This window comes from Cebidichthys violaceus, unplaced genomic scaffold, assembly GCF_023349555.1.
Source record: "Cebidichthys violaceus isolate CVI_PGR_0920_01 unplaced genomic scaffold, fCebVio1.0.p SCAF_22, whole genome shotgun sequence".
Classification (NCBI taxonomy): Eukaryota; Metazoa; Chordata; class Actinopteri; order Perciformes; family Stichaeidae; genus Cebidichthys; species Cebidichthys violaceus.
Genome location: NW_027176395.1, coordinates 2,583,193 through 2,601,487, shown reverse-complemented (window position 1 = coordinate 2,601,487; position 18,295 = coordinate 2,583,193). Strand labels below are relative to the sequence as shown.

Genomic DNA, 18,295 nt, shown 5'->3' with positions numbered 1-18,295 from the left:
ACAGTGCTGCTGGGTTCACTTCTTCCTGTGTGTGTGTGTGTGTGTGTGTGTGTGTGTGTGTGTGTGTGTGTGTGTGTGTGTGTGTGTATAGCACTGTAGGAAAACATAGTGCTGCATGTGTGTGTGTCCTCTCATTTGCACTACACAACTTCCGCTTTATCATAGTGTTCTGCCTTAACTGGTTTGACAATGTCAGTGTTTTACTGTCCATTAAATTGTATTCACTTAAAAACACTTCATTATTCTCAAGCATGTTCTGCAGTGTAATCAAACTAACAAATTGCTCTCAATAGCTCAAGTGGTCTTCAACGGCTCGTTGAGTCGAACATGCAAAAGGGCTTAAAAGGCCCTTCACACAATGTCATGAAGCAAGAAGAATCGGTATCGATAACAGAAGGCGGGACTTCTCCATGAGTCTCGGCCCTTTAAACTGAAACTGAAAGCTGGTCGCTGACAGTTCAAGCAGGAGTACTGAAATTCAAATTTAGACTTTAGACTCATGACTCAGGTTCGACAGAGAGTCAGCCTCATGTACCCACAGCAGTCTAAGACTCGGGTGGAGTCTTGGCAACTCACAACGTGGAAAGAAAAATCCTTCTACCCCTTCCCCTCCCTCGCTCCCCAAACTGGAATTTGTTCTTTTTGCGCAACTCAACCGGAATCTCCTGTAGCAGGAAGTACACGCCGGCCTATCTCCTCTGGCTGAGACATTGTGCGAGGAGAGCAAGGAGAGAGAGAGAGAGGAAGAGACGCTCAGAGGGTCACGATGGGTGGAGACCCTCACCGACAAAACGGCAACAATCGGCCGCACTGTGCCGATGTACAGTACAGAGCAAACTAGGCAGGAATAAACAGCGGTCGAAACAATGAAAAGAACCAAACTGCTTGGTGACGGGATGAAGGAGGGCTGCTGAGAAGTAAAGGAAACGTTAGAAGGAGTCAGTAGGATGTCGTGGAAGAAGCACTGTGATGGAAACTATAGGAAGAAAAGATTAAAAAAAAGGGGGGGCGGGGGGTAGGGGGGGCGGAGGATGTCTGGTGTTTAGCCGCCTCGTTCCTGGAAGTACGGAGGGGTTTTCTAGTGAAACTTACCGTCTTAAGCCGCTTCACTGCATCCTCGCAGATGTGCATGCCTCGGGACTCCTCCACCTCCACATGTCCCAGGTACTGCAGGGCACAGAGACAGACAGAGGGAGAGAGAGACAGTGAGCAATGCTGGGACAGACCTTTCCTGTGGCTCTCTCTTCTCAAGTAAGGTTACATGAATAAACTCTGCAGTGAGATCGGCTATTTAAATGAGTCAAGACCGTCTAATATCCCCTGGTAGGCTGGTGATTCATACACCTAATTAATTACCACGTTGAGGTCAATCGCAGTTCAACTGCTCCCTAGTTGATCTCTAATTCTGTCCTTAGAGAAAAACGCTAAACGCTTCCCTGAGAAATGCAAACGGACGAGTAAATCTAACAGCAAGTGTGTGATTCTACGAGGAAGAGATTACACGAGGAGAACAAACGCATGGGGGGGGGGGGGAGCTGCCGTTTCCTCGTATGACGAACATCACAACACAACTAAGATCAGGCCGCTTGATCACTTTCTGCTGATTGTGTAATCTTCAAGGCCTCCCGCAGTGAAAACAGGTGGGGAATAGTGGAGCAACGGACCGTAGTTGATCTGTGGAACGCTTTTTGGCCGGTATTCAGTAAAAACATGAAATAAGCGCTTTCTGGCCTCTGATCCCCGATGACAAATCCGACAAAAAGGATCTGTATCGGCTGATATGGTTAAGTGACGATGGGCAATCGCATTACGTATAACATTAACCTTCAAGGATAAAGAAGCAGAGGCCCTATTTCAACACGTATGCCGCATATATAATGACACGCAAGTGAGATAACATCTAGAATCTAACTAATAGGGAGACGAGACGCATCAGGATCTGTCAGAATCAGCTCAGGGGGGAAACCCTGAGCTCCAACCATGTAACAGCCCACATGAGGACATGAGGACATGGAGGACTTTAACTGAATGAACGGAAAAGGCTGCCTCCTCCTCCCTACCTCCCTCCCTCCATCCATCCCTCCTAGACCTGAAGCAGCATCACACCCTGCTGTGTGTCACTCCAGAGTCACAACCCTGACCGCCCCAGTAGCTATTGTGCGTTCGGGGCGGAGGAAGTCCTTACCCTTTCCTTATAGACACACACATACACACACACACACACACACACACACACACACACACACAAACACACACAAGCTGACCCACGCCTTTCACCCCCCCCCCCCCCCCCCCCCCCGCCCTCCGGCCCTGCTATTTTAAGAGTGTGACACCACAGCTGTGAGTCACACTCTCGCCGTGTTAGAATACACGTGTGTGTACACACACACACACACACACACACACACACACACACACACACACACACACACACACACACACACACACACACACACACACACACGTTAACACACGGACAGTACTGATGCGCGGAGGCAGCTGGGGGATGTGAGGACATTGAGAGCAGCAGCGTCGCTAATAAGGGATCAGGAGACGAGGAGCTGAGGTGAGATGAGTGAGACGCAGAGGAGTGTCACAACAGATGCTTGGTGTAGCGTCGTACTCCAGCAGCAATCTGGAGGCGGAGACGTTCACATGTACACAGATGCACTCAATCCAAGCAACTTTAAAAAAAAATAAAAATAAATAATGAATATCTCCCGAGCTGTTTGTCGTACATGTGTAGGGTAATTTGGTTCTGAAATACAGGTCGGTTTGCGGGCCCACTCCGGGATTAGTTCTAATCCCGGAGTGGGCCGGGATTAGATTCAGTTTATACATCATGATGTTTGTGTTCTTGTGCCGTCGCTGCTTCTGCGCCGTTTGTGTTCGATGAGGAAAGACGAGAGCTATTGTATTTACATTGTCCAGCTGTAGAGGGCCAGCAGCGGTAAGATGCGCAACCCCGGGATGCTCCTACTTTCACAATATGTAAACGTTTGGAGCGGCCGACGATAAGGAGGACAAGGAGGACAAGGGTCAAGACAACGGACTGACTGAATAAAAGAACAGCCCAAAACAGCAGTTAGCTTCATACTATAACAGCTCAGCTGGCTCCTTCTAAAAGGTATCACAACACACATCAGCCCCTCTAGCTACAAAACTCCTTTCCAATGTGTGAATATCTGCAGACACTCATTTCCATATGAATAAGTCTACATGGATCTAAACGTACCAAGGACGTATAAACTCATTTCCTTCTCCGTTGTAGTTGGTAAGCAACACGCGTGAGCAATTTAATCTGCTCTCGCATCCATCTCCAGGCTTCAGCCGTCTCGTAAGACTGACATTACCATACAACAAAAAAAGCAAATCAACATTTTTCCGCCTTTGACGATCACCTTGATGAATAATTGTCTGTCACTGCAATTTCAGCTGGAAGGCAAAAACGTACACGTACAAAAAAAAAAAAGGGGGGGGGGGGGGGGCAAAAACGCAGATGTGGATCAGTGGAGAATTGCGTCAAAGAGGGAGTGGAGGAAGCCCCCAAACCACAACATTAAAGGCTCATCCCCCCCCCCCCCCCCCCCCCCCCGTTTTCTCTCCACACCACTTTGAAACAACCGTTCTCCTCCTCCTCCTCCACTGCATCTCCTCTCCTCCCCTCTATCGGCCGCTCTTTAGTGCGGCAGTCGGTGATCATTTCACTGCGACTACTCCAGCCCACACTCGACTGGGCTCCTCTGAGGCACCTAAGAGCAGGGGGTGGGGGACACACACACAGAGGAGTAGCATGGTAGGTTGCACCCGCACGAAGAAAGCCAGTGCAGAGGTAAGAGGTAAAAAAAAAAAAAATGGTGGGGGAGCGTGAGAGGCTGCAGAAGTATGTGAAGGAAGGAGAGTGAGAGATAAAGCTCATGTTCTTTTTGACTCAGCGACTGCTTACGAGAAGACTTTTAGACTAGACCCTACAGCGATGATCTACCGAGTTTAAGTAAGGTTTGGTGGTTACAATCACACAGCAGTGGTTTGTCTTTCGGTGTTCTTTAAGAAAATGAAAAGGAACCTGCAGTACTTTAATGAAGCCTCTTTTACAATATTGTGTCTTTAAGGACAAACGGCAAAGACAATGTGCCCGCTTGAAGAAAGCGGTGAATAAAAAGAAATGTGAGAAAACAAATCTAGCTCTGAGTACAGTGAAGGGAGACAATTTATGGGAAGCAGGTGGGGGAGGGAAGGTGTATGCGTGTGTGTGTGTGTGTGTGTGTGTGTGTGTGTGCGCGGTGAGGGGACATTTGGAATACAGCTTAGAGGAGATCCTGAATCTAGGGCGTTTCACACCGGTTGAGATGAGACTTGAAGCCATGAACCGACGCACTTCGACACCCGCTCCGCATCACCGTACCTCCCTTATACTCCTCTCACGGTCACTTCCACCTCCCTCCGCTTTTAATAATTTTTTTAATTCTCTTTTTCTTGCTTCAAAGAAAACAGGCTAAAGCAAACCCAGGGGCGGCATCGACACCATAACGCCTTCATGTAATGGAGCCTACAGTCCACATCCGCTGAGCAGCCACAGCGTTCACATATTAGAAGGAGAACTTTCTACTTTCTCCACTCTGTGGTATTTAATTCCCCTTTATTCTGAGTGAGGAGAGCATTTTGATCCCTTGCGATAAGAGGAAGTGTACCGTTGCAGTTCTGTTTGCAAAAAGTGGAAGGTTTTTGTTGCCAAAACACAGCAAACTCTGCACTCCAGCACAGCACCGAAGACACATACTGCGAGTAGAAAGACACTGCATGATGAGAACGAACGAGTCGAGTCTTATCGCAGTGCCTCCTGACTTTGTTATTTGTCAGCGACAACGAAACAGTTTCTTTAATTCTGCACGGTTCACCCGATGATTCAAGCGGTTTTGATTACTCTCGGAGGCCAGATATCCATTATGTGTGCACACATCCCACGGGTTTGGAAGGCTACAGCGAAGAAAAAGCGAGATAAAAGCTGTGCTCACTGTCTCTGAACGCTTGTGATTAATCACAAGCGGCGTCCTTGGGGAGCCCGGCAGCATGCAAGTTTCTCAGAGGTGTGAGTGTGCCACAATAAGGCCAGCACTGCACTCCGTGTGTGTGTGTGTGTGTGTGTGTGTGTGTGTGTGGTTTGGTATGCAGGTGTGTTCATGTGTGAGGGAGAGTCACCTTGACTGCAAAGCTACATTTGCCGCTGCGGACGGCCTCCTCGTCCGTCTGCCACTGGTGCGGCCGACTGGACTCCGGCACGTAGACGTCTTTCTTCCGCCGGAAGCTCTGCCGTAGCTTATTCATCGCTGAGCTCCCTGTGAGTGGTGAGAGACATCTTTATTAAGCAACGATAACAGTCCGTACGTCTGGGATATGTACCAATTCACGTGCAACGGCGTATGTCGACACGAGGTCCCGTGTTCGACAAGGAGCCGGCGATAGTGCAGAGGCTACACGTTGCCACCAGAGTACCAGGCTGTAAATAGGAGCGCTGTAAACACCGACATCAGCGCACAAGACAATGAGCTGTTGTCTCTCTCTGACTCACAAGGAGGAACAAAAGAGGTGAAGTCTTTGGAGTCAAGGCAGCCCAAAATAAAAGGGAACAAAATACACTGAGGGCAGTTTGCTGCTGTGCTGAGAGAACGTTTTACCTGTTGAGTTTACCACAGTATATATATATATATATATATATATATATATATATATATATATATATATATATATATATATATATATATATATATATACATGACAATCCAGAATATTTACATACACTGTTAAGAATCCACATTTCTGATTTCAGGCTTCTGCAGGAAATTTACTGACAATATTTCCAATCCAATTAATAAATAAATAAGAAATAAAATGAACTTCCCAAACTTCCCATTCTAAAACACCCCCCATAGTTTACAAAGCCACTTACTGGTCCAGCTTTGGACCAAATTGAACTAGCTTTTCTGTACAAGTTTAGAGGGTTTATGAGCAACTTTATCAGTGTTTACTTTTGGTTTAACCTCCAAATAAATTGGTAGCTAATCTGACAAAACTATTGCTTTATTTTTCACTGGTCATCATGTTTGTTGCCCCGTCAGAACCTCTTTAATGATCTCACTGCGTATTTTATTTTATGACTTATTTCCAAGAACACAAATCTGTTGGTTAAATCAACTTATGGATAAATTTACAAAGTCTCATTTTTAGTCGACTAAGAATTCCTTAGTCAGAACCGCTGAGTCAAGGACTCACTTCAGCGCAGGTTCAAACACTCTCTCCATTCTCTGAAAATCTTAAGACGGCACAAATAATTAGGCTAAAAGCACTAATTTAAACCGGTGCATGTATGTCTTCTTGGCTTTGGGAGGAGATTAGGCGGCAGAAAGAAGGGGGAAAAAAGCAGAGACCCAATTAAAAGTTGCTGATCCAAACTAGAAGTGAGAGGTGCATCCATCACCGAGAGCCGGGCTCACGTCTCTCTGAGCAGAGCCCGTAACCGAGGAACAGGAGTCAGTCAGCCGTGCAAATCGGACTTTTAACATTGAGCGGCACATTCTCCTTGACTAACAAGTTGCACCCACGAACTTCAGAGCTGATGAGGATCGGGCGGGATTAAAGGTCTGTAATCCAGGAGAGCTGACTGTCCGCACACACACACACACACACACACACACACACACACACACACACACACACACAAAAGAACAAGCAGCAACATAGCAGCGTTCACTCGCACACATATGCATCGACTTAACCACACAGACACACACACAGACACACACACAGACACACACACACACACACACACACACACACACACACACACACACACACACACACAGGCCTGAGCAGCCTGTTTGCATAATGAAACCTGTCCTGGGAGCCGGTACTGGCTGGGGGTAGACAGTGTGTTTGAGGTGAAGCTCTCTTATCTGTCCGTGCCAGGCTCCAGCTCTGTGGGCAGCACACACACAATGGAGCTTTCAGCGCTGACCAGGCCCGCCGACACGCCGACACACACACACACACACACACACACACACACACACACACACACACACACACACACAAACACATCAAACTTCCTGCTGTCACTAAAAGGGGCGACCCGGAGTGGACCACGGAGCCCGGGAAAACTCCTCGAGAGCCTCTGCCAATGCGAATTAGCATATTTCTGCACTTCAAATAGACTGAGCGCACACACACACAAAAAAAGTTAACACATGATAAACTAAGTGAAATAAGTGGTAGCACAGCTAGCCTTGCAAGGCAAATTCAAGAAGAGATTTTGTCTGGAGCTAGTTGGTGGATTTCTGTCGCCATGTTCGATGAAGACGATTGTGCGGCACATCTAATACCTATGTTTCTACTGTGTGCGTTCTCTGCAGCGTCATTCATAGAAAGACAATCACGACTGCAGGTAAGACACACACACACACACACACACACACACACACACAGACCCGCTGAGCCGTCTGTAAAAGGAGGCAGAAGTGTCAACTTACCAGGTGTAAAGCAAGGCGCTCGGATGTGTGAAAGCACCTGTTTTGTAGTAAGAAGCCAAGTGTCACGATAAAAAAACGAGCCCAGTCCGACTTCTAGTGTGTGTATAACAGTGTGTGTGTGTGTGTGTGTGTGTATGTGTGTGCAAGTCGTAGCCTGCAGTAGAGTGAAGTGTTTGAAAACAAGACGACCGAGGAGGAAAAAAAAAAAAAAAAAAAACATTGCTTCATCCCGCCGTCCCGCTCTCTCGTAACACACTGGTTTATTTAGGTCATATCATGTTTGGGCTCACTGCAGTGCCAGTGACAGGCGGCATGCTTCCAGCCTGCACAGGGAAGAGGAGGAGCAGCAGGGAAACACATTTGTCTGCTCCGGAGCACCTCGTCTCTGGCGCAACTAATTCAAAAGCGTTTTGTTTTCCAACGTGAAACGCAGGCTTTAATCAGAAAATGTTGTCCAGAACACGTTGAAGCTGCACTAATCTCTATATAAGCGACGGATCAAGTGACTGCTTGTATGTAAAGGCGTCGGTCACGGCGACAAACGGCCGAGATGAACGTCTTGCAACGTGTGTTTTTCGGTGTTTTGTGCACGTTTGTAATCCCGACGGACTAACAGAGGAATAGTTCCACTGATCGGAACTTGACAGCTTTCTGTCCCCGAGCCTCGAGTGTCTGCAGAAGAGCAAGTGTTGTTGTTTTTTTCCAGTTTGTGCCAGCTGGTTGTTGCATAACTCCTCTAAAAAAGAAGGGGTTTTTTTTGACATGAAGGGGTTTGGTGAGGAAAGCCTCTCAAATAACTGGTGGTAAATTCTGGGATGGAAGAAGCCACCAGCTCAGACTGAAGAGCAGGAACAAAAGGACATTTTCCTGCCAGGAAATCTCATTTTAGGAAAAAAAAAAAAAAAAAAAGTCTCTTTAAATTGATCCCTGGGACAGACGGAGAGAGATACTGTTACTAGGCCGATGTCTGAACATGAATGCCTCTTTCTCACAGCGTTTTACTAAACTCACCTTTTAAATCACTTAACACTTATGCCAGCTTACAACCCACACACACACACACACACACACACACACACACACACACACACACACACACACACACACACACCTTCTCTCCGCCGCTGCAGAGAAGAGGAGAGCAGGAATGGAAGTGAGAGCACATGAAGTCGTGTGCGTGGGAAAGAGAGCGTACGTTTGTATTTGTGTATGTGTATATATATATATATATATATATATATATATATATATATATATATATGTACGAAATGTTTGCGCTCAGCCAAGCATATGCACCTGCAGCGCCAGTGTTCAACATGAGTAACCGTTTGCAGGAATGTGATATGAACACCCCAACGACATGTGAACATCTTCTCCTGTGAAGAAAAAAGGCCTCCGGCTCAGGGCGTCCCATTCCTACGATGTCTGCGCTTTTTGACCCGTTTCCCTCCTTTCAGGCCGCGTGTAGATCCGCATTCTCATCGATTCAAACCAGATCCCCTGAACCAGACTGGCTCTGGACCCGTCTGTTTATGTACCGCTTTCAAATGAGAGCATTTATCATAACAAAATGTAGATGGAAAGAGAGAAAAAAAAAACGTCAGCAAAAACCTTTTCATAAACTCGACAAGTGAAGTACTTTTGGCAGCAAAGTGTAGCAGTGAGGGGGGAAAGTCTGGCTGTCGCCCGGTGCGGCGTGTTTGGGTGGGTGGGTGGGTGTGGGTCATGTGAGGTGGGTTTAGCCCCGCGAGTCAGAGAGATGAAGGCAAGGAGGGAGGGAAGGCGAGAGGCAAAGATGGAGCACCAAAATCTGACACGGTGAAGTGAAAAGAAGGGGAAAGCTAGAAGAAGAGGCAGGAGGGACAGATGGAAGTAATCATGAGGATGGAAAAGAGTCGGAGGTTTAGGATCAGGAGAGAGAACAGCTGAGAGGAAGCTAAGAAAGGTTTGTCTTAGTTCCAGACATTTCCTCCTTTGTTTTTAACCGGATTAAAAATCAAACCAACGCAAAACAAGGAGGTTAATCAAACCTGCGGTGAAACAGACAGTAACAGCTTCTGACTCAAATACTGAATCTGTGAAGGCAAATACTTTACATAGGTTTTATGATCCGTGTCGGCATCAACGGCGCCGGTGTTACCCTTTCAAGTGAGGCAGCGAGACAACTTCTACATGTTGCCGTTTGTACATCTACAAAGCAAAAGTCGCTGCGGTGCACAACGCACCGTTTTCCCAAGCGAGCGTCCCTCTTTGTGCAACACGCGATGTTTCCTGTCTGCGCCGGCTTTGGATTTATTTATCTGCCTCTTCATGACTGACTTCTTTGGCAGAATACCGATGTTTTGGTCCAATTACTCACTGGGACGGAACAAACTAAATATGCCAGAAACGAAAAGGTACTTTTAACACGTTGTCTCATCATCGTGTCAGAAGACAACGACGTGTCCAAGAACCAACCGGAACATGAAAACAATACTTTTAATGTCCTTATTCTAAACTACAAAAGGGAGTAAATGGGAGGACAGAGAGGCATGGAGGGGGGGGGGGGGCTGGGAGAGAGGCTTTTGGACCTGAACCCTGCTGGAGCTGTCACAGCTCCTCTAGTGCGGTGCAGTGAGGGTCTCTGGCTGTTCTCCTACCAACACTAATGAGGACCATTACACAAGGCCCGTGTATACTCTGTGTGTTCATGTACACAGGAAGGAGCGCTGGTGAATGACAAAAAAACAACATGGAGCTCTCTAAAGCCTCTCGCATGCAATATCATCGACGTACTCAGCGGAGGATTATTACGGTCATAAGCACACGGAGTCAACAATGGTGGTAAAGTGCGAAGACAGGAACACTGAGAGGAGGGGAGACACGGGACAAACAGGAAAGTAAAGAGATAGAGGAGGAAGTGGAGAGGAGGAGCAGGACTTTTCCTTCAGTCAGTGCTGTGCTGCTGCTGCTGCTGGCTGGAGATGTAACAGTATTTGAATAATCTCTCCAGGAATGGAAAACTGATTAATCCTTGCAGAAGGATCCTAGGGATGAGTACTGCGGTTGGGTTACAAAAAAAAAAAGAAGAGAGAGACGAGGAAGGGAGGGAGGGAGGGAGGGAGAGGCTAAGGGAGCGAGTGAGCGTGAGAGAAAACGGGCAGCAATTCAAGACAAAAAAAGGCCCCACTGTCTCCTTTCACGACTTGTGCCAGCCGATACTCTTCGTCCTATTTTACTCTGCTCAGGGAGCGCCATGTTACCCGTGTTCAGGCCGGGTCTACAGCTGGGAGAGCAACATAGACGGGATAGCCCTGGATCAATGAGGCCGGCCATGCGGAACGCACAGCGCTCCTATCTGCTGAGCCCCGTTATCGGGCGACTTGAGGCGATAGTGAGGTCTGTTCTGCTCCCAAAACGGCCGCATGAACAGAGAATTTGAAAAATGCCGTTACTGTGGTAATCCAATTTTCCGGCCCCTGCTTTGTGGCTTGGCATGCTTATGTAAAAAAAAAAAAAAAAAAAGTGTGCAGTGCATCAAAAGGGAACGCTAGGCACACAAGGGAAACGAGGAACCCCAATAGCCAGGATCCAGGACAGACTGTGGGGACCAGGATCAGGGTCAACAGCGACGGCAGAGGGGGAAGTAAACCGGCCCATCTCTCTGTGTTGTTATTACTGTACAACAAATACAATCACATTCCCAGACATGTAACGGCATTGCTCAGGGCTGCAATAGATTTAATGACAGTCTGATATTGACATTTCAAGTTCAAGAGAACAATGTGAGATGGGGCGTCCGGCCGATTCCCTTCATTAATGCCAATCGTTAGCGCTAACCCCTGAATGATATAGTCTGGGTCACATGCATTAGCACACAATTAATTACTGCATCACAGTTTGAAACTCAGTGAGCAGTTTGACCTGAATGGAGTCTTTTGGAATAACCACAAATAGAGAGTTGGTTGGTTTCTCTCAAGAGAGCCACATTTGGTCCAGATGTCTCATACGAGCTGTGCATGCGTGGCACCGGCAACATTGCTGGTTTGAGCGATCACTTCAGTGATTAAGCCGAATCAAAACCACTCAAAAACGGACAAATGTCAGGCGATGTACTGGTCGTAGTGCTGCTTTAATAAAATGATCTTTCTCAACATGCAGCAAGTGAAGCAACAATTGAAATATTTGTTATAGGCCATTAGTAATAAAAGATCTTTCCTCATACGTGTTTTGTTAAGGTTTTATAACTACTTTACTTTTTTTTCCTGTTAAAAGATGTTTTGCCGTTATTGATCCCCAGAGGAGAAATAGCAGCACAAGGACAACTTACATAAAGATCGAAATTTGGATCACCCCAGCCTTCATCACAGCCAATTACTGTAATTGACTTCAAAAGGCTGGACATAAAATAACTAGCATGAAAAGGAAAGAAAACAACTCAACGATATATAAAACAGCAGCAGTCACGGTGTGTCCAAGCGGCTGGAAACAGAGACCGTCGGTAAACAAGTGTAACTCATCGCAAGCTGCTCTCTGCTTCTGTGATCTGAACAATAATCAGAATCACTTCATCTGCCAGGTCCAGCGTGTGACCCGACATGTGATCCACAGACACAACCTGACACCATGACGAAAAGATGGACGCTCATCCAACAGGACAGGTGCAAAACAATCAAGACCAGCAGACCGTAACGTCCTGTTCTGTCAACATCAGCCAAATGTACAAAAAGCACAACTGGCTTGAGAGCAAGCTGAACTAATAAAACTACTGAAACGTGCCTAAGTCAGCAGGACGCCGCGTCGTCTTTATTCCTGAAAAGCATCTATTTTAGGAGCCAGAGCGAGAGAGAGAGAGAGAGAGAAAGACAGAGAGAGAGAGAGAGAGAGAGAGAGCGACGAGGCCTCGCGGTACTGATGGGTGGTTCTCCACAGAGGAAGGAAATGGTGGGAATAGGAGCGCTGGCTACTGTTTTGCACGGCTCACTCGCTTCCTCGTCCGCCACTGAATCATTTCGGAGCCCTTCAATCTGTTCCCTGCCCCCAGCGAGACACGGCGACCTCCGCTTCCTGAGTACACATGGCTGATCGGGGTTGAGGGTTGAGACAGAGAAAGAAAATAGAGCCCCGAACTGCTGCACGGGGGATATTGAGTTGCTCTAATTGTGTGTGTGTACATCAGTATCTGGCTTTATGTGTGCCTGTGTTTGTGTGTGTGTGTGTGTGTGTGTGTGTGTGTGTGTGTGTGTATCTAGGAGCGGCCAAGCGTGGTATTAAGGGGGGGGGGGGGGGGGCCCAGTCCAACAGCAAGTCAACCGGCCGGCCGTAGCGCCACACATCACTTTGGGCAACAGCTGAGGCCACATTTAAACAGCCGGGGCAGTACCCTGGCACCAGGGAGTGGCAAATCACTGTCACTGCGTCAGCTCCCCTCAGGCATGCCCCGGCGATGATTCACAGACTGAATCAATGGGCCGGGTCTCTGGCCTGGATTCCATCATAACAGCACACATCCAGGAGGCATCTGTAAGATTTACCGAAGATTTTGACCCCCCCCCCCCCCCCCCCCCAAAAAAACAGCCTTTTTTGTGATTGTTTTTCAAAATGTCTTGCCAGAGGTTGCTGGTATGTCAAATGGAGTGGAGTTTTGATTAAAAGAGAGCTGTAAACGCTATAGTCATGGTGACTGAAAGCCTGCTAGTGGGGGAGGGGGGTTGGTGTAGTGGTCTGAGTGCCCCAACTCCATCAATCCTGGTCACTCTTTATGGGAGACTGCTGCTCAGAACACAATAGGTGCCAACTAGCATGGCTGCCATGGGAGGACGTCTTTATCAAGTGGCTGTGAGTTTGTACAAAAAAAAAAAACAGCCATGTGCTCCTTTCTCTTAAAGTGAGAGGAATCTCTGTCCTCCTCATTCGTTGTGCGGACTGTGGGACGGAAGCTCAACCTCCTCACAGGCGATCACTTTGTCGCCCCCCCCCCCCGACTCCAGAAGTGACCTCTGTTAGGAAACTCTGAGTAAACCTCGGAGCGAAAAAGCTACTCATGAAAACCATGTTTACTTTTTCCCCTTGACATCACTGCAACACACACACACACACACACACACACACACACACACTCAAAAACACAAAGCTTGCGCATACACACACATGCACAAGTGAGACGGACGACCACAGCGCCTCATGGCCCCAGAGCCAAAATGGCTCCATTATTAGGTTTTTTGCTGTTCTTTGAGAGAAGTACGGTGCCATTACCATGTCAAACACTACACACTGGGTATTCTACCAAAGCACTGCAGCGACCTGAAGAAACACGTGGATGACAATGTTACATATTCACCAGGCCTCAGTTAAAGCGCTGTTAATACATGATCTATTAATCCTACTCATGGCCGGCTCACAACAGCCAGCGTTAGCGCATTTATAGAGTCTCAGAGATAGAGAGACGATCTAAGATTGCAGTTTACATCCCGGGGGCTGAGCCTGAGCTCATATATTAAACAGCACATATACAAACCGATGGCTGAACTTCCCGGATCAGTATGGATACTGCGAGTTTGTGAGCTCGGGGGAAACCCGAGCCCAGAGAACGTGGGTTAGTGAGTAGTTGAGAGACAGTCACAACCTTTGGTTAAAGTCCCATGTGTCAACATTCACTTTACAACCAGCCGAAGTAGAAGTCTACGGCAAGCAAGCCCCACAAACTCGCACGCGGTTTCCGTCAAGTCAAACAGGTCTGGTTGTCTCTGGCATGAAAACAGACTTCCTCCAGAGCGGCTGACTCACAGGAGAAAAATGACACGTCAAAAAGATGACGTAATCAATAGTTAGGCGATGCGTTTCGGGCGGTCGTGTGGCGGACGTCACGCACGCCTGTCACTCAGCGCTTCCTGTGCACCAGCAGCACGGTCGCGTCTGATTTGAACCACATCGGGGGGAGAGCGACAAGTGTTCGGCGGAGCTTTTGAAACGCATTCATTACCGCTGACATACGCAGCGCGCTGCCGCCTCTGCTCCTAACGGTGGAAAAAAAAACAACGCTTTCAATTTAACCACCGATCCAACGTATACGGTGTAAACCTCCAGGACGTGATCAGGAATCACAGGAAGTCTCTCAAAAGAGCCGAGAGACGCCTTGAGCCACTTTACTTGATTTAAGTAAAAGTGTCATTAAATTGACAGAAAAACAGCGAGGTTGAAACCCTTTTTATTGGACCACACGTTGGTCTTTAAGCCAATTGTGACACCTTCCAGTGAGTGTAAACATGCTGCTTAGGGTTACTTTAACGGGGAGAAGTCAAAGGCGCCTGTTTGCTGCTTATCCTCCTCCCTACAGTCCTCCTCTCAGCCTTCTTCCTTCCCCTTCGGTTAAGGCGACCCAGAGGAGACGTCTGCTTTAAAGAACTTTATGATTACAGGGCACTGACTCGCAGCGATGCCACTGGTCCGACGCTCACTTAGTATCAACGTTTATCCATTAAACGAGGCGACCGTTTTTTTGCGATTCATCGTTCACATTTAAGCATCAAAGAAAAAGAAAAAAAAACCCCGCAAAGAATGAAAAGTGATGCGGTGATCAGAGCCAATTAGTTTGCTCCCCAAATGAGCTTCAGAGGCGATCCAGGAGGAATTAAACTGCATAGGGATTATTTCTCTACCCTATAAGTGGTGCGATTGCATAAAGAGAAAGTTAAAAATCGGGCTGTTGGTGATGGTTCGTAGACGCTTTATAATAAGCTCGTATTTGGCCGTTATCCCGGCAACTGTAAGGGATAACTAAAAGCTGGCTATTATTATTATTATGCCAGTTTCATAATTGCTATCCAACTTCTTGGTAAACAGACATTACAGAGCACACAGACACTTTTGACAGTAAAGCCACAGTGTTACTACATATGATGCAAACCCAGCCTGTGTGCTAATATGAAAAGCAGAGCGATGTGGACGCAAGACGCAGAAGGAAGGCAAAGAATATGTTCCCTGCTTCGATAACTAAGATTAATAATCAGAATTTGAAGCTAAATAATCAGGATACTTTCAGCCGAGAAGGAAACGTCGAGCAAATAACGTCCATATACCATAAAAGTGTCTTTGAGTTGTATTTATGGGGCTAGAAAAATCATTTAGGCGAGCTATGCGAGTGTATAAGAGGCGAGGAAAGCCCCGCGGTGAGGAATGGTGTCAGTGTGTGTGTGTGTGTGTGTGTGTGTGTGTGTATGTGTGTGTGTGTGTGTGTGTGTGTGTGTGTGTGTTCACGGTGTTCTCGGAGTGAGGAAGGCCCGTCACTCTCCACTGCTCTCCCAACCAACATCTACACATCGCTGTGGGGGGAATGTATTCGGCTGTGGCTTTTAAAACGCGGCGCTGCTCGCTTGACACTTAACGATGCATCGCATGTACCACTCGAGAGCATGTGTGTCACTTTGATACGCCGAAACACAGACGCACAAGAGGAGTAAGACACACACACACACACACAAGTGACAGAGAGAGTTAAAGGCAGAAAAGCCGAGACGTACAAAGCGGTGACAGCGTGGAAAGGATTTCATAGCGAGTGAAAGAAATACTGAAAGTGAATAAGAGACGGAGATGAGTGCAAAAAGACGGGCAGATAGACAGAAAGCAGATTACATGGAAAAATACTCAGAAGAATCAATATCACACAGACAACCCACTCCATGGTTCCAGCTGCTGACTCAATGTGTTGTCAATAATACAGCTTTTCATCCCAACAACAGTGCCGTTGGTCAGTGTGTGTGTGTGTGTGTGTGTGTGTGTGTGTGTGTGTGTGTGTGTGTGTGTGTGTGTGTGTGTGTGTGTGTCAGTAGCAGTGTTTTTCCAGCAGCAGGAGTGATGAGAGGATGGAGTGGAAAAGGAACTTCCTGCTGAGTGAACAGACATGCAATCTCCACACTGACCGTCAGACCAGGCCAAAACACACACATATACATATACCCCCCACACACACACACACACACACACACACACACACACACACACACACACACTTTTCTGTTCACTTCCCTCCAGGTCAGGTGGGCTGCCCTTTAAACACGCTGAATTACAAAAGAAGGACAACAGATTCCGGTGACCGCTGCGTTTTTTAGAGACTCTGCCTTCAAAGAGGAAACAGGAAACCGACTCAAGCGGTAACCGGAGTCCACAAGATGCAAAGCGGGTTGTGTTGACGTCAGGAACCATCCGACCAAACCGGTCTCGTGAGCCATGAATGTTAATGGAGCTGTAAGCGTTCAGGAATTCCTACCATGTACCTGAGCTCTTTGTATCCTGGTTTGTCAAGCCGAGGACGACTGTCGAATACAGAGTTACTCAACAGATTAGGCCAAACTGCTGGTGCTACCTGGCTATTCACCCAGGAGGTTTATAGTGTGGCTCACGCAAGGTGGGGGGGGGGTTACCACGGCTACTTTAAACCTATGGGAAGTCTTAATGGCTGAAATTGTGTTAGCGGTGTGGTTGAATTCGATTAGTGAACACAGCGCTGCCTCTGGGAGTACAGACACAGGGAAAATCTATTCCCTGCTAGAAATACTTCTGCGGTGTGTAAAAAGCTAGCTTGGAAAACAGCTCTGAAGGTGTGACACTGGACTATGAACTCATGCGAGTAAGAATGAGATCATATCAAGTTTTTGTTTCTACGGTTCTAGGCTCACAGAGACCCATGTTTATGGAAGCAGTGATCTCTAAATGGAAAGCAATTTATTCCATGGTGTACTTTTATTTGAGCGCCAGGAATGATTCAGCAGTCACAGTAGACGCCTTCCTTTTTCCAAAAAAACGTTGGACAACTCTTCAGTAAAAGAGTCCAAAAAGTAGAAGGCTGTAATATGAACGTCCAATTCACACACAGTCAATCCAGCTCGTTCTCGGCAGCCGAAGACGGATCCCAAGGCCGCCAGTAACATCGTTTAACCTTTAAGGAGCGAGCATGTGAGGCAGCATCGTTTAATCAAACCTCAGCTAGCGTCACAGTTATGAGCATGCAGGTTTATACGAAACCAGATGATGTCACTGACCACCACAGAAACTAATCCGTAAGTATAGAGTTCAGATGAACAGAAAAAAAAAAAATCTGCCAAGTCACATGACAGAAGAGGAGGCAAAGCTCTGCCAAGTCACATGACTGTAGGACCCACAACGGCTGCAGGGCTTGAACTTGTGACCTTATATATTGATTTTGAGAAACTGATTTTGAGTGCTGAATTTAAAGAGGAAGGGTACGGAAAGGACAGCGCGGCGTTGCCATGTCTTATGAGAAAAGCAGGTATAATAAAGCAGGCAGGAGGACAGACGAACAGGCAAGCACTGCAGAGCATCAGAGAATGGAAAATTACCAGAGCTCTACAGTCAGCTGGGCACCTTTGATCAGCCAGAGAGCCCCGGCGCCAATTACTGCGGGATAATCGGCAGCCCTCAAGAGGCCTGACGAGCTGCAGGCACTGTGGGCACAACGGGTCAGTGACCAGCCTGGCGAAGAAGGCCCGGTCAACAAGGCTCACGGAGCCAAAAGCCGACGGTGCCCCATGTCGCTGAGAATGCCGCATGAAGGCGGCCGAACGGACAGGCAGCACAGCGAGGCGATTGTTCCCCTCCTGTCGACTCAGCACCGTGGACAGACAGCACCTCTCTCTCCGCAGACCGCTCGCTGGCGGAGGAGGATTGGTGCAATGGTGGGGAGTGTGTGTGTGTGTGTGTGTGTGTGTGTGTGTGTGTGTGCAAACCTGCCACTGCAACATGTCTTTTAACATACATAGAACAAATGTGCACACTCA

The 18,295-nt window shown here is 47.5% G+C and overlaps 1 protein-coding gene across 3 annotated transcripts in view; it reads right to left on the bottom strand.

The window, feature by feature from the left end:
- numb (NUMB endocytic adaptor protein) overlaps positions 1-18,295 on the bottom strand; it is a 28,744-nt gene that overhangs the window by 4,362 nt on the left and 6,087 nt on the right. For 2 of the 3 annotated variants that reach the window (XM_068717921.1, XM_068717922.1), the window contains exons 2-3: positions 5,200-5,336; positions 1,093-1,167 (exon numbers count right to left, since the gene is read on the bottom strand). In XM_068717921.1, the coding sequence (XP_068574022.1) occupies positions 1,093-1,167; positions 5,200-5,325 (201 nt within the window). In that variant the 5' untranslated portion in view covers positions 5,326-5,336. The remainder of the gene's footprint in view (positions 1-1,092; positions 1,168-5,199; positions 5,337-18,295) is intronic. The other variant, XM_068717923.1, reaches the window with a different exon arrangement.